The 13,470-nt window shown below is 38.2% G+C and overlaps 1 protein-coding gene across 2 annotated transcripts in view; it reads right to left on the bottom strand.

Annotated features, from left to right (window-relative positions):
• Nucleotides 1–375: 375 nt before the first annotated feature.
• The window catches only part of colec11 (collectin sub-family member 11), a 30,264-nt gene continuing 17,169 nt past the window's right edge, over nucleotides 376–13,470 (bottom strand). Inside the window, exons 4-7 of one of the 2 annotated variants that reach the window (XM_060821710.1) lie at nucleotides 10,347–10,418; nucleotides 3,891–3,944; nucleotides 3,696–3,791; nucleotides 376–1,211 (exon numbers count right to left, since the gene is read on the bottom strand). In XM_060821710.1, coding sequence (XP_060677693.1) covers nucleotides 802–1,211; nucleotides 3,696–3,791; nucleotides 3,891–3,944; nucleotides 10,347–10,418 — 632 coding nt within the window. In that variant the 3' untranslated portion in view covers nucleotides 376–801. The remainder of the gene's footprint in view (nucleotides 1,212–3,695; nucleotides 3,792–3,890; nucleotides 3,945–10,346; nucleotides 10,419–13,470) is intronic. The other variant, XM_060821714.1, reaches the window with a different exon arrangement.

Raw genomic sequence — 13,470 nt, 5'->3', positions numbered from 1 at the left:
GTACAATCCCAATGGGCAGAAGTTTCCTGACAACAGATAGTAAACTAAGGTCCTCAGTCATTGTCACACAGCAGTTGATAGGCCTGCAGATATGATGCTGGCATAGTCATAGATACAGGTAATTCACCTCTTGTGCTTCCTGGTATCTCTGAAATTCTATTGTATAAAATTCTATGATCGGAATACTTTAAAATAAGTAGAAAATGAGGAAAGCAATTCTAACCACTCATATCTTGCGCAGAATGGCAAGAAAAGGAATTATAATAGAGCTCACTTTAATGTTCATTTTGAACAGGCAGTGAATTGTTTAGCCAAAAACAGCAAGGAATAGCTTGCCATTTACAGCTTCGAAAAATAAATTGAAAGACCCAACCAATAGCAAATGAGGAAAGAGAAACTTAAGTAACAAATGAGAGGGTTTGGGCTGGTAATTTTGTTTGTGACAGTGTAAAATAGACAATGTAAGATTAGTCATCTATAATACAAATCTCTGAAATTTTCATTCTCATTGACTTCATTGATCTTCTCTCCTTAAGCTGCCATCCAATGTCAAATTACTTCTTGCCTTGTTCACGGAAACTATAAAGCACAAGAAAATGGTTCTGCTAAAACTCAATATATTATCCTACAGTCCTTGTATCATACATCTAAGAATGTGAGTGAAAATGAGACTTATAAAACAAATACTCTGGTGGTTTTAATCATTCCCCCATTGAGGTATCATAGCTTTTAAAACTAATACCGATTTCTCCATTGTCAATGTGGAATAATGTAATGCTACAACATCAGGACCTGACTGAATTAAGGAGCATCTTTATCAAATTCACAGACAAAGTACATTGTAATATGACAGGCAACATCATTCCAGCCCCCAGAAGATACCATCTCCGCACAGTCTTCTTCATCGTAGGCATTATTCGGCTCTCCGGTACGCCACTTGTTGAAGGTCTGCAGGGGCGACCCATCTGTAAAGACAAACTGGCCTTCCTCCTCCAGATCATTAACACCAATGAATACCCTGCTGAGACCTGCTTCGCTGATGTAAGAAGCAATGAGGCTATTGGTTGCTTCATCTTTTGGCATTATAAGTAGTCCTCCTCGGTCATGGCAATACTCATGGGCATCTGTGTACCTCTTCTCCTCCTTCACCAGTAGGTAAATCTTATTCTCTACCTCTCGTACTCCAGCAACAGCTGCAGGGGAGGGCAGTGCTGAAAAGTGAGCACTTTGACTTCTGTTATATTTAATAAGATACAAGCAGCTTTACAAAGATCCATATGTTCCCCCATGCAAACTATGTCTTCAACTGGTAAACTTCCTGTGTCTTTATGGAAGGGAATAATCAAAATGAGTAGTGTCTTAATGAGCTTAAGCACGTTCTTACACAGGAAACATTAAACTTCAGACCTCACAGTTTGATTTTCTTTTTAATTTTTCATGGCATGTGGGCAAATTTGTTGTCTATTCTTAACTACTCTTGAAAGATAGCTGAGAAGATGCTTTCTTGAAGCACCACAATCTATCTGGTGAAGGTAGTCCCACAGTGCTATTATTTTTAGTGGTCTGTTACAAGTCAATAGCTTGCTAGGCTATTTCAGACAAAAGTTAAAGCTAAACCATAATCCCCTGTGAATCTGGAGTCACATGTTGACCAGAACACACAAAGATGGCAGCTTTTCCTCCTTCAAGGACATTAATGAAACCAATGAGTTTTTGCCATGATTGATGATGGTTTATATGGCACTGTTACTGAGACTAGCATCCAATACCAGAACTCTATCAATTAATTAAATGTGTTAATTAGATTCAAATTCCACTTGCTGCCATGGTAGGATTTGAACCTGTGTTTGCAGCCTATTAGCCTGGGCCTCTGGATCCATTTGACATTACCACTACAACATCATCATCCATTATGCTTTGATTGTAATGTCTATATATTCTTAAATTGAGTTTATATGGTCCAATTTCCAATGTTTGAATATGTTTATCGATGAAATTGTAACTAGAGTGCAGAAATTTGAGATCATCACCAAAGAAAAGAGGGAGAGATAAGGATTTTCTTTTTAGTTATGAACAAAATAATGGGGAATCTTATGAGGTCATAGAATATATCCAAATCAAGGAATTCTACAGTGAGTAGCTCACCTCTAGACACATCTGAAAGCCTATCCACCATCTATATTATACAAGTCTGGAGTGTGATAAAATACTCTCCACTGGATGAATACAGCTCCAACAGAACTCAAGAAGCTTTACACTATCCAGGACAAAGCAGTCCACTTCATTCACTAGTCTCAATATTCATTCTATTTATGACCAACGCACAGTAACCACACAGCGTACCATCTGCAAGACGCACTGCAGAAATTCACCAAGGCTCCTTCAACAGCACCTTTCAAATCCATAACCACTCTAACTCAGAAACCTGCAAGTTTCTCTCTGAGCCACATGCTATCCTGACTTGGAAGAATTTCTCCATTCCTTCAATGGGTCAAAAACCTGCAATTTCTGTCCCAGTAGCACTGTGGGTCTAACTATCCCATTCGGACTACAGCAGTTCAAGAAGTTTGCTCACCATCACATTCTCAAGCGCAAATAAGGTGAGCAACAAATGCTGCCTTTTCCAGTGACACCCACACCTCATGTATGAACAAAAAAGGCAGGAAGAAAGTGAATAAATGTTTTCAAAGTAGTAAGGTTAAGTGAATGCCACCAAATAAACAAAGACCAAGATAATTGCAATGAGCCAAGTAGTTGGTAAAATTTGTGTGGTAAAATTTAATAACTTCATCTGCCTATCTCTATACTTGACTAAGTTTCATAATAAAGAGTTTTTGTCAGTTTGCTCTGAAATCAGCAATGCTAGCGTAAAGGTGAATTGATTTTACAAGTTTTATTAAGCTTAAATTGAGTTTCCTTGATTTTTATACTGTTTGTGAAAAAGATCAAGTAGGTAGCTGATTCAGTCAACAAATTTGATGACGCCCCATATCAAATTAGAGATTGTGCCTGTTCAAAGAAGATCTTCAAATTAAGCTGTCTTTTGAGTGCAGACACTAGTGGATTATTATAAAGATTTTTACATGTTAAATGAAGTCTAATTTAGAAAGGAATTGACAAGTGCAAATGATTCTTTATAGTTTTTAAAGTAATTTTCAGCGACTTAAAATTGGTTTACTGGAGGTAATGGACTGCATACTTATTGGAAATGCTCATTTTCAGCTGCTTTGAAAAAATAGTTTATCCCCACTGTTAAATATGTAATTGAATATTTTTAATGCAAGGGAAGAATAAATAATGACATTCTGTTACATTGTTCCATTTCCTCCATTCATGGAAGATTTTGCACTTGTAATCATGCAAATGAATTTGATGAAAACTTGATCTGTAACTTCAGAAAAATACAAATTTTAAGCACAATTTGCTCTCAGATTGTCAACTGTACTCAGAACAGATACTTTAATCTAACCACTGTATTTAATTGTATCTAACAAAAGTCTTATAGAGCATGATACATAAAAAGCAAATGGATTACAACCCTAAATGTACACATGCTTGTACTTAGCAATTGGTTTAGTTTGAAAGGTTAATAACTGAATCACCTTCTCTAAAAGACAATGTAAATGTCATCTGACAGTAAGGGTTGAAATAATATAGCCAAAGAGGTCTGCCTTGATATAAGTGATAAAACTTACCATTTTTAATGAAATTGAGTTCATTTGTTAATTGTGTCACAAGAATGTCCATTTCTCCAATTACCTTTCTCAGGGGGCCACACTCACAGGGTAAACCTGGAGAGAATGTACACAGGACATTAATCATGCGCATGATTAAAGACACAGGCTTAACACAAAGCAGGGGTACACCAATAGAACTTTTAGTGACTCTACCTGGATCTCCATTTTCCCCTTTTGGTCCTAGATCACCAGTATCTCCTTTGTTTCCTGATAAATTAAGAAACAAGAATTTGAGTTTCTTCAGTTTGTACTCTGAGCTATAGCCTGTCCTCCTTCTGTTATCTGAATTCTTGTTGAAAGCAACACACACACACAGACACACATGCACACCCACGAGTAGGCTATTCAACTGATTAAGCCTGCTCATTCATTTAATATGATCATGATCCAACTCAGTACACTGTTCCCATTGGACTAAAGTGAGGACTGCAGATGCTGGAGATAAGAGTCAAGTGTGTGCTGCTGGAAAAGCTCAGCAGGTCAGGCAGCATCCAAGAAGCAGGAAAATCAATATTTCGGGCAAAAGTCCTTCATCAGGAAGTCCTGATGAAGGGCTGTTGCCTGAAACATTGATTTTCCTGCTCCTCAAATGCTGCCTGACTTGCTGTGCTTTTCCAGCACCACTCTCTCAAGACTGTTTCCACTTTCTACCTGTAATCTTTGATTCCATGAGCCCGAAAAACTATATCTGATTCCTTCCTGAAAACGGTCAATTTTTTAGCCTCAACCGCTTTCTGTGGTAGAGAATTCCACTGGCTCCCACTCTCTGGGTAGAGAAATCTCTCATTTCAGTCCTAAATGGCCTACCCCATATCCTTAAATTGTGATCCATGGTTCTGGACTCCCTGGTCAATGGGAACATCCTTCCTGCATTGACCCTTTTCAGTCCTGTTAGAATTTTATAGGTGTTTATGAGATCCCAGCCACATTCTTCTAATCTCGAGTGAATATTATTCTCATCAATTCAGTCAATCTTCATGTCTCAGTCTTGACATCCCAGGTGATCCAATATGGAGAAAATAATTGGTGGTTGCTGTTGTGACAAACAATGCTAAAGGGCTAAATTTAAATCTGAGATCCAAATCTGAGGTGCAATAAGAGCAGTTGTAATTGCCTGGTGAAAATCTATCAGCTTTGTAAAAATGCAATAGAACTCACCTGTCTTTTAAGCACAATGACTTTGGTGTGTGAGAGTTATTTTGAAAAAAATCTTTTTATTGCTAACTTAGGTCTGTTGTGTTGTACCAGTTCAAATAAAGTCACATCACAGAAATTAACATTTTCTTTGTGTGCTATAGCTTTAAGTTAAACAAAACATTGATAATTATTAACAATGTGTGATTCCAAATACTCATCTTTCAACATTCAAAAGGTAATGTTATTATGAGATTGTATCATTCATTGAAAGAGTCAGTGAGAATGATAAGGTAGTCCTGAAAATGAAAGAGAGCCCCACAAAAAAATAGAAAATTAACTCCTGAGGTAATCTCAAGGTGTGGTCTCAAAACTAATTACGTTTTGCCCTGCTTTATATAAGCTCATGTGAATCCCATTTAATGCCTTCCATCTGAATTTAATTAAACAAAACTGATTTATAATTAACACAAAAAGAAGTTACCATAATATTCCACTTGTAGTCTAATCAAATTAACATAGAAACAAGGAGCAGCAGTGGCCACTCAGCCCTTTGAACCTGATATGCTCTTCAATATGATCATGGCCAATCCTCTATCGCAATTTCATATTCCCTATTTCTCTCCAAACTCTTTGATGTCTTTATTACCTAAAAAATGATCAATCTTTTTCTTGAATATATTCAGTAACCCAATCTCTACAGCTAACTACGGTAACAAATTCCACAGTTTGACCACTCTCTGAGTGAAGAAATGTTTCCTCATCTCAGTACTAAATGGCTTAACTCAAATCCTGAGACTGAGGCCTCTAGATATAGACCTCCCAAATAGCAGAAATATCCTTCCATGTCAAGTCTGTCCAGCGTTGATAGAATTTTATATACTTCAATCACATACACTCATTCCTCTAAACTCTGGTTTGAATAAAACTGATTATATAACTTTAAATATTTATAATATATTAATATCTTATTTTTGTACATGCATGCAACCCACAAAACATTACTTTCTGCTGTCATATTTAACTATCAGTTACTTTGTTCAGATTACAGCCATCGTAATTTGGTCTCAAGATTCAACAATAATAGCACACTGATTACTGAGTTTTAAATTTTCTGGTTCCTCAATCTATATTATAGAGAAACTGATAAGCTTCAAACAATTCTATTTCTCTGCTTTTAACTTCTCTTGGTTATGCTGTTTAACTGTTAATAAAATCAAAGTATCATATAAAATCAAGACATGACTTTAAGCTGAGGACTGAACTCTTTAATTATCTTCTCCCCTCTGACGATATCATAAGATCTCGACTCCATGTCCGCAAAGATAAAAAGATCAAATAATATTAACAATTACAACAGCGAGGCCTTAATCTTCCTTCTTTGCAGGAAGTCTCCCCCTAAATAGCAGCAAATGAAAATTCTAATGCATATCAACCATAATTTTCTGACAAAATTAGTCAGTAATCATGGACCATGTGCAACACAATTATCCAATATGCCTTTATTTTAAGGAGGTCAAAATATACAGCATGCTGACAATAGATGCAATGGCTAATTATTTTTTTCTTCCAGGAAGAGAGCATTACATGCCAAGAACAAATATTAAATATCGTGACTCAAAACACTGCATGAATAAACAAGCCATAAATTTGGGAAATTTCTAATATGTGACCTATTTGCCAGAAAAACTGAATTTTTACATTACACTTTTTATTAAATGTGGCACACAGGTTAGTAGCAAATTAAAATACCCTTTTAGTCAAAACATTGTCAAACACTGTCCCTATGATGGTCCAATTGATACATGAACTGCCCATTTTGGAATAGAGCATAGATCAGTACAGTTCAGGAACAGGCCCTTTGACCTACCTTGTCTGTGCTGACCATGATGCCATTCTCCCTGCAAATACTCAGTCTTCCCAACCCATATATGCTTTTATCTAAATGTCTTTTCAAAATTGCTATTGTCTCTTCCTCTATCAGCTCCCCTGGCAGCACGTTCCCGACACCTAACTCTCTCTATGTAAAACATTACCTCGAACATCACCTTTAAACATTTGTCCTCTCGCCTTAAATCTATGGCCCCTATTATTTGACATTTCTGCCTTGGGAAAAAGTCTCTTCCACACCTCTCATTATTTACATATTTCTATCAAGTAACCCCTCAGCCTTTAGTGAAAGCAATCCAAGTTTGTTCAACCTCTCCCAATAGCTAATATGCTTCAATCCAGGAAACATCTTGGTAAACGTCTATGAAGCTATCCAGGCCAGGAAGGGTCATGGTCTATTTTGAGTACAACTTTGACTGGGATAGTAGTAACCACATTACTATCAGGTCAACTTTATTTAAAGACATGGTGGGAAAAGCAGCAAGGATATTCTGCTCAGTAACCCTTAATGTTTTTCTTTATAAATACTAGTGAGGGAGGGATGGTCTTGACACTAGCACTACAAAATGCCTGCATATGTTCAATTTGAGACAAAAAAAAACTGCAGATGCTGGAATCCAAGGTAGACAAGCAGGAGGCTGGAAGAACTCGAGGAAAAAGTGAGGACTGCAGATGCTGGAGATCAGAGCTGAAATGTGTTGCTGGAAAAGAGCAGCAGGTCAGGCAGCATCCAAGGAACAGGAAATTCAACGTTTCGGGCATAAGCCCGAAATTCCTGATGAAGGGCTTATGCCCAAAACGTCGAATTTCCTATTCCTTGGATGCTGCCTGACCTGCTGCGCTTTTCCAGCAAAACATTTTCAGCGGCTGGAAGAACTCACCAAGCCAGGCACATCAGGAGGTGGAGAAATCAATGTTTTGCGTGTAACCCTTCTTCAGGACCAGAAGGGTTACATCCAAAATGTTGACTTCTCCACCTCCTGATGCTGCCTGGCTTGCTGTGTTCTTCCAGCCTCCTGTTTGTCAATCTTGCATATATTCAATATCCAGGTTCATAAATGGTCAATGGGCAGTTGAGTGAGGGAGTAGAAAACTGCCAATCTCTACCAAATCATCCTGTCTTATGAAGGAGTGTTGGGAAGGGTGGTGGGGGGGAGGGGTGGTAGAGGAAAGATACTTGGGTGATGAGAATTGATAATCAGGGTAATCCTAAAAAACTCTTGTTCACTTAAGACCATAAGACATAGGAGTGGAAGTAAGGCCATTCCACCCATCGAGTCCACTCCACTATTTAATCATGGCAGATGGGCATTTCAATTCCACTTACCCACGCTCTCCCACTTAAATGTACATATCGCCAATTATTGGTAAAGCAGAGCAATTGATATTGTGTAATTAATAACATTTGTACATGAATAGAAGGAAATTATTATGTAAATGATGACATTGGAGCTATTTGAGGACACAAACGTGCTGACGTCTCTCCAGAAGACAGCATTCTTTCCTGCCATCACTGCCACTCTGCCACTTGCATTGTCTTGCTACCATAGCAACCTGCTATTGCCTATGCGGAGATGGCACAGTCCACAGTAAGGCCTTGTCAACCTAAAGCTGCTCAATTCTCCAAAGCTACATGATGTCTTTTCCAGTAATGCTCAGGAGTCTTCCATCAGCTATGTAGCACTGCATAGAAGCTCTAGGACAGGGAAAGGCACATGTAAGGCAAGCTCTAAGGGAACACAGAAGGGTGATTTGTTAATTTGTTTGTACAATATTCATAATTTCACTTACATTTAATGTGGAATGTTTCTTTCACAGTAGCTTTCATTTTTGCACTGTGGCAAAGTGTATACTTCCAGGGTTACTAACAGGGAAAGAAAGCTAATGGACTGGTGGTGAATGGGAGCTTGGGTGTGAATACTGACATTGAACTCAGATGAAACATTATAGATCACCCACTCAGCATGAGATGACACAGGTTATAGTCCAACAGGTTTATTGAAATCACAAGCTTTCAGATTGTTGCCAGTTTATGATTTCAAATAAACCTGTTGGACTACAACCTGGTTCGTCTGACTTCTGACCTGGTCCACCCCCGTCTAACACCAGCACTTCTATATCACTCAGGGTGAGACTGCCTGGATTGCCATGTCTCTTCTTCATCCTCTTCTTCCAACCACTTCCATTCCTCCTCATTAAGCTCTGTTCTTCAGTTAATATAATCCTTTAGCTGAAGGCAACTGCTGCCCTCACATGTGTGTAAACTTGCACATGTTCTGCTGAGTAATGTAAGGGTCCTACTGTCTGATCAATGTTTCAGAATACTAACAGTCTTCTATTCATGTGGCACCATGACTTTTGTTGAATGCACGTTGTACACATGTTCATGTACTGGACTCATCAGCCATGTCATCAGCAGCCAGCCCTTGTCAACCAGAAGCCATTTATCCTGGCAAAAATAATGCTGGCGCAGAGAACTAACAGAGAATTAAGTTGTCACAACAGTTTCTAGAGTCTCAATCACTGGTCTTCTTGCTTTGCTGCCTATGGTCACACACCAAGTTGAATCCTGAGGTAGTACAAACCTTTTCAATTCCATTAAAAGGCAGGGCTAGCATTGAGTAATTGGGTGGCATGGTGGCTTAGTAGTCTGTATGAAGTGTGCAAATTCTCCTCATGTCTGTGTGGGTTTGCTCTGGGTGCTCCTGTTTCCTCTCACAGTCCAAAGATGTGCAGGTTGGGTGGATTGGCCATGCGAAATGCAAGGTGTTAGGGTAGGGGATGAGTTTGGGTCGGATGCTCTTTGGAGGGTTGGTGTAGCCTTGATATACTGAATGGCTTACTTCTATGCTATGTTTTTTAAGGCCGTAGATTTCTCTACTCCAAGGGGAATGCCTACAAGTGCAGCCATGTCTTGAAGCAATTCATTTGTGAAAAAGCTGGGGTATCAGCAAAAAACCTTCTGAATAGGTTGATTAGAAAATAGCTAAAAGAAAACATGAAGCACTTGATAGTACAAGTCAGAAACACTTATAGAACCAAAGCATCAGGACTAAATTAATCTGTAAGTAGCTGAGTTCTTTTAAATAGCACTAATGGGATTGGGAGTCTTCCTGCTCCTGACAACCTGTTCAGTTATTCTGACAGGTTTAGCTCCAAAATGGTATTTTTTGCATCAAATCTGCCTTGTACACTAATTGATTAACTACCAACCTGCCTGCTTATTCTACCTTGCATGAGATAACACCCTCACCAATATAAATTCCAGTACAATGCGCCCATTTCCTGGGTATTTTTGGGCATGATTATGGACGTAGCTAATGTCCATTTCCTGAGTATTACCTAATTATATCCTTAAATCTCCAAAATACTGTTGCAGCTTGTCAACCTCACAAATATGTGCACAATCATAAAGTATCAGAATTTCTCAGTCATATTGAGAGAAGTAAACCAATAATTAATGAAGGAAAACATAAGGTGATGCTACGTGAGAGAAAATTATGTTGGCAAGAAGTGTCAAAAAAATCCAGAGAGTGCCTGTATTAAATCAAGTACTAATTTATTTAAACAAAAATGTTAGTATACCTTTTAACCCAGCTGGGCCTATTTTGCCAGGGTGACCCATTGCACCTTTATGGCCTTTTTCACCAGTAGGGCCTGCAAAAGAAAGTTGTAGCTGTTTCAGCAAAACATTTCCAACCATTTTATTTCACATGACTTCAAGGAATCAATTTCATCACTCGCAAAGAATTTTCAGAATATTCAATTATTATTGAAAACACTTGTTTTGTGGCTTTGAAGGCCACAGGCATATGGGAAGACACCTGCAAAGGTCCAAGCAGTAAACATTAATTTCGACTTTGTCTACTTAAATTTACAGGCTTCACATGATTTTATCAAACCCTATGCACTGAGTTTAAGCTGGATAACTGATTCACCAAATCAATAAAGATAGGTTAAAAAAGCAGAAATGGAATTAACCAGAAATTGTTGAGGAAGACATACAAACATATTGTATTGACTGGGAGCAGCTGGATCTTATTGACTATGAGGTCCCTGATTGGAGTTGTTAACCTGGACCAATCAGGAAAAACCCAGACTGTCCAATATAACCAGGAGATTTCTTTGATGAAAAGGGCATTACTTGTCACTGGCCACTTGGGTGTTTCTTATCTTCCTGGTGGTGGAAGTTGAATAAAGATTCATGCACTTTTTGTCTTTCACTTGTCTCACACCTACACACACACACACACACACACACACACACACACACACACACACACACACACCATGGGTGCTGGGGAAAAAAAAGCACTACTGCAGTTAGGCGGTAATGCGGGGGTTAAAAAAAAGAAAAAAAATATAACCAGGAGATTTCTTTGATGAGAAGGGCATTACTTGTCACTGGCCACTCGGGTGTTTCTTTTCTTCCTGGTGGTGGAAACTAAGTAAAGATTTGTACACGTTGTGTGTTTTACTGTGTCGCGCACACACACACACACACACACATCATGGGTGCTAGGGAAAACATAAGCACTACTACAGTTAGGCGGTAGTGTGGGGGTAAAGACGAAAGAAAAAATGAAAGAAAAAAATCACCAGGAGATTGAGAATTAGAAAACTTTAAAATAACCAGGAGATTTAGAATCTCCTCAGTTTAGGTTGCTGACTCTGTGCTGGCTGGGCCACAGTCAGTGTGTTGGTGCTACTGTTGGTTTCTCCTTTTTTTTGGGAGAACCTGATTCCTAAATTGGCTGGTTTACAAAGCCAGCTTTGTTAACTGGTATACCTGTTTTTTATTAAGAAGACAAAGAAGAAAAAAAACCAGAATCTCCTCAGTTCAGGGGACTGACTCTGAGCTGACTAGGCCACAACAAGTGAGCTGTACACAAGTAAATAAAGGGTGATGGGCTATGGACTCTGTGCAGCTATTTCACATACAAAGAACAAGAGGAGCCCATTCTGCCCTTCAAGCCTGCTCCACCATTTCAACAAGACCATGACCCATCTGATTTTAATCTCAACTCTATATTCTTGCATATCCCCGATAATCTTTCTTCCTCTTTACAATCAGGAAGGTATCCATCTCTGGTTTTAAAAATATTTAAAGATTCTTTATCCACTGCCTTTAGAGGAATGGAATTCCAAAGATACACAACCCTCTGAGAGAAAAATAGAGGATCTAGATTAATTTGTGAAAAATTAGCAGCTGACATTTTGGCAATGGCTCAGCTCAATCCTTTTCTTTAGGCTTGAGAGATTCTTTGAATAAAGAAACGGTTTTTACCAATGTTGGGGAAGTTTTCTTTTTATTCCCCATCCGTGGGGACTCTAGAGATATTGCTGCATTTTCCTTAAAATTCTGTGATCTTCTGATGAGGATCTGCCCAGAATAAAATTAGATGGAGCAGAATTCCAAAATATTGGATTTGTAGGACTGGGGATACGTGTCCGAGTCACAATGGTGTATAAATTAGAAGAGGTTAGAGCTGATTGTGCCAGTGCTGGACTTGTATTTTAACTGTTCTGTTTTAGCGAAAATTATTAAACAGTAAACATGATTAATAAAGAGCATATTTTAATAAATACAGGGCTTTAAAGAGGGACTGATTTAATCATCACTCCAGTAGCAGATCTCAACACTTGTGTTAAAAAGTAGCAAAAGATGAGGTTTGAACTTTTGTTCCAAAACTTTGGCGGTCCTCACAGACTTTAAACAGAAATATTTCAAAAACTGACATTTGATCCGCAAACACAAATAAGTATAAACACATGGAATAACCGACTAGTCATTGAATTCATTCTCTGGCTGAACTGCGTTAGTGTGTGACCTCCTGTCCCTTATTTTAAACAAAAAGGCCTCACCACTTACGACCAGTGATTATAAAAACAAACCATGTTATACTTGGTGAGCTAATGACAGCTTGAAGATTCATTTATGTCCACATGACATGTAATCGCAGTTAAGCACTACTTGGGTGGTACAAACACGAAACACGAAGCATGTGGGAAATTGTCCATTTTCCAAAGTCAGAAGATCATAATTATTTTCAAGTTTATCAGGTTACAATTGCATTCAGTAACCCAATCTACTACATTAATATGGAGACTTAATATTTATTTAGCAAATTGACTGTGCTCTACATTTCAACCTTAACCTAAATTTATCTTAATTATTGACATAATAACCACAGAAAATATGTCATTTTCAGATGCGCCTTCTTTTAAGGCTAGAAAATAAAGAATTGGTAATTTACCTGTTCCTGCGCCTATGGGAACATAGCACAAGAGATTTACAAAAACACCTTTTGTAATAGATGGATGTTATAATTAAATGTAACAATAGCTGCAATAATAGAATCCTGGTTGAATTTATTCCTCCATCCATAGAAACTTGAGAACAAAACAAAGTTATTCACCAACAGATCTGTGCTCTGCGAATCAATTAGATCATGTTTGATCTGAACAGAAACAACATTCACCTCCCATAGCTTCATAATCGATTAATATTGTTCATTACTTGGCTAAAAATGATCGATTCCAAACTTAAAAGCAGCACCAATTCCTTCGCTGTCGCTGGGTCGAAATCCTGGAATTCCCTCCATCATGGCATTTGGAGTCATAGAGATGTACGGCAATTAAACAGACCTTTGGTCCAACTCGTCCATGCTGATCAGATATCTTAAATTAATCTAGTCCCATTTGCCAA

The sequence above is a fragment of the Hemiscyllium ocellatum genome, chromosome 3, assembly GCF_020745735.1.
Source record: "Hemiscyllium ocellatum isolate sHemOce1 chromosome 3, sHemOce1.pat.X.cur, whole genome shotgun sequence".
NCBI lineage: Eukaryota > Metazoa > Chordata > Chondrichthyes > Orectolobiformes > Hemiscylliidae > Hemiscyllium > Hemiscyllium ocellatum.
Note: the sequence above shows the minus strand (reverse complement) of the source record. Positions and strands in the feature narration are given on the sequence as shown.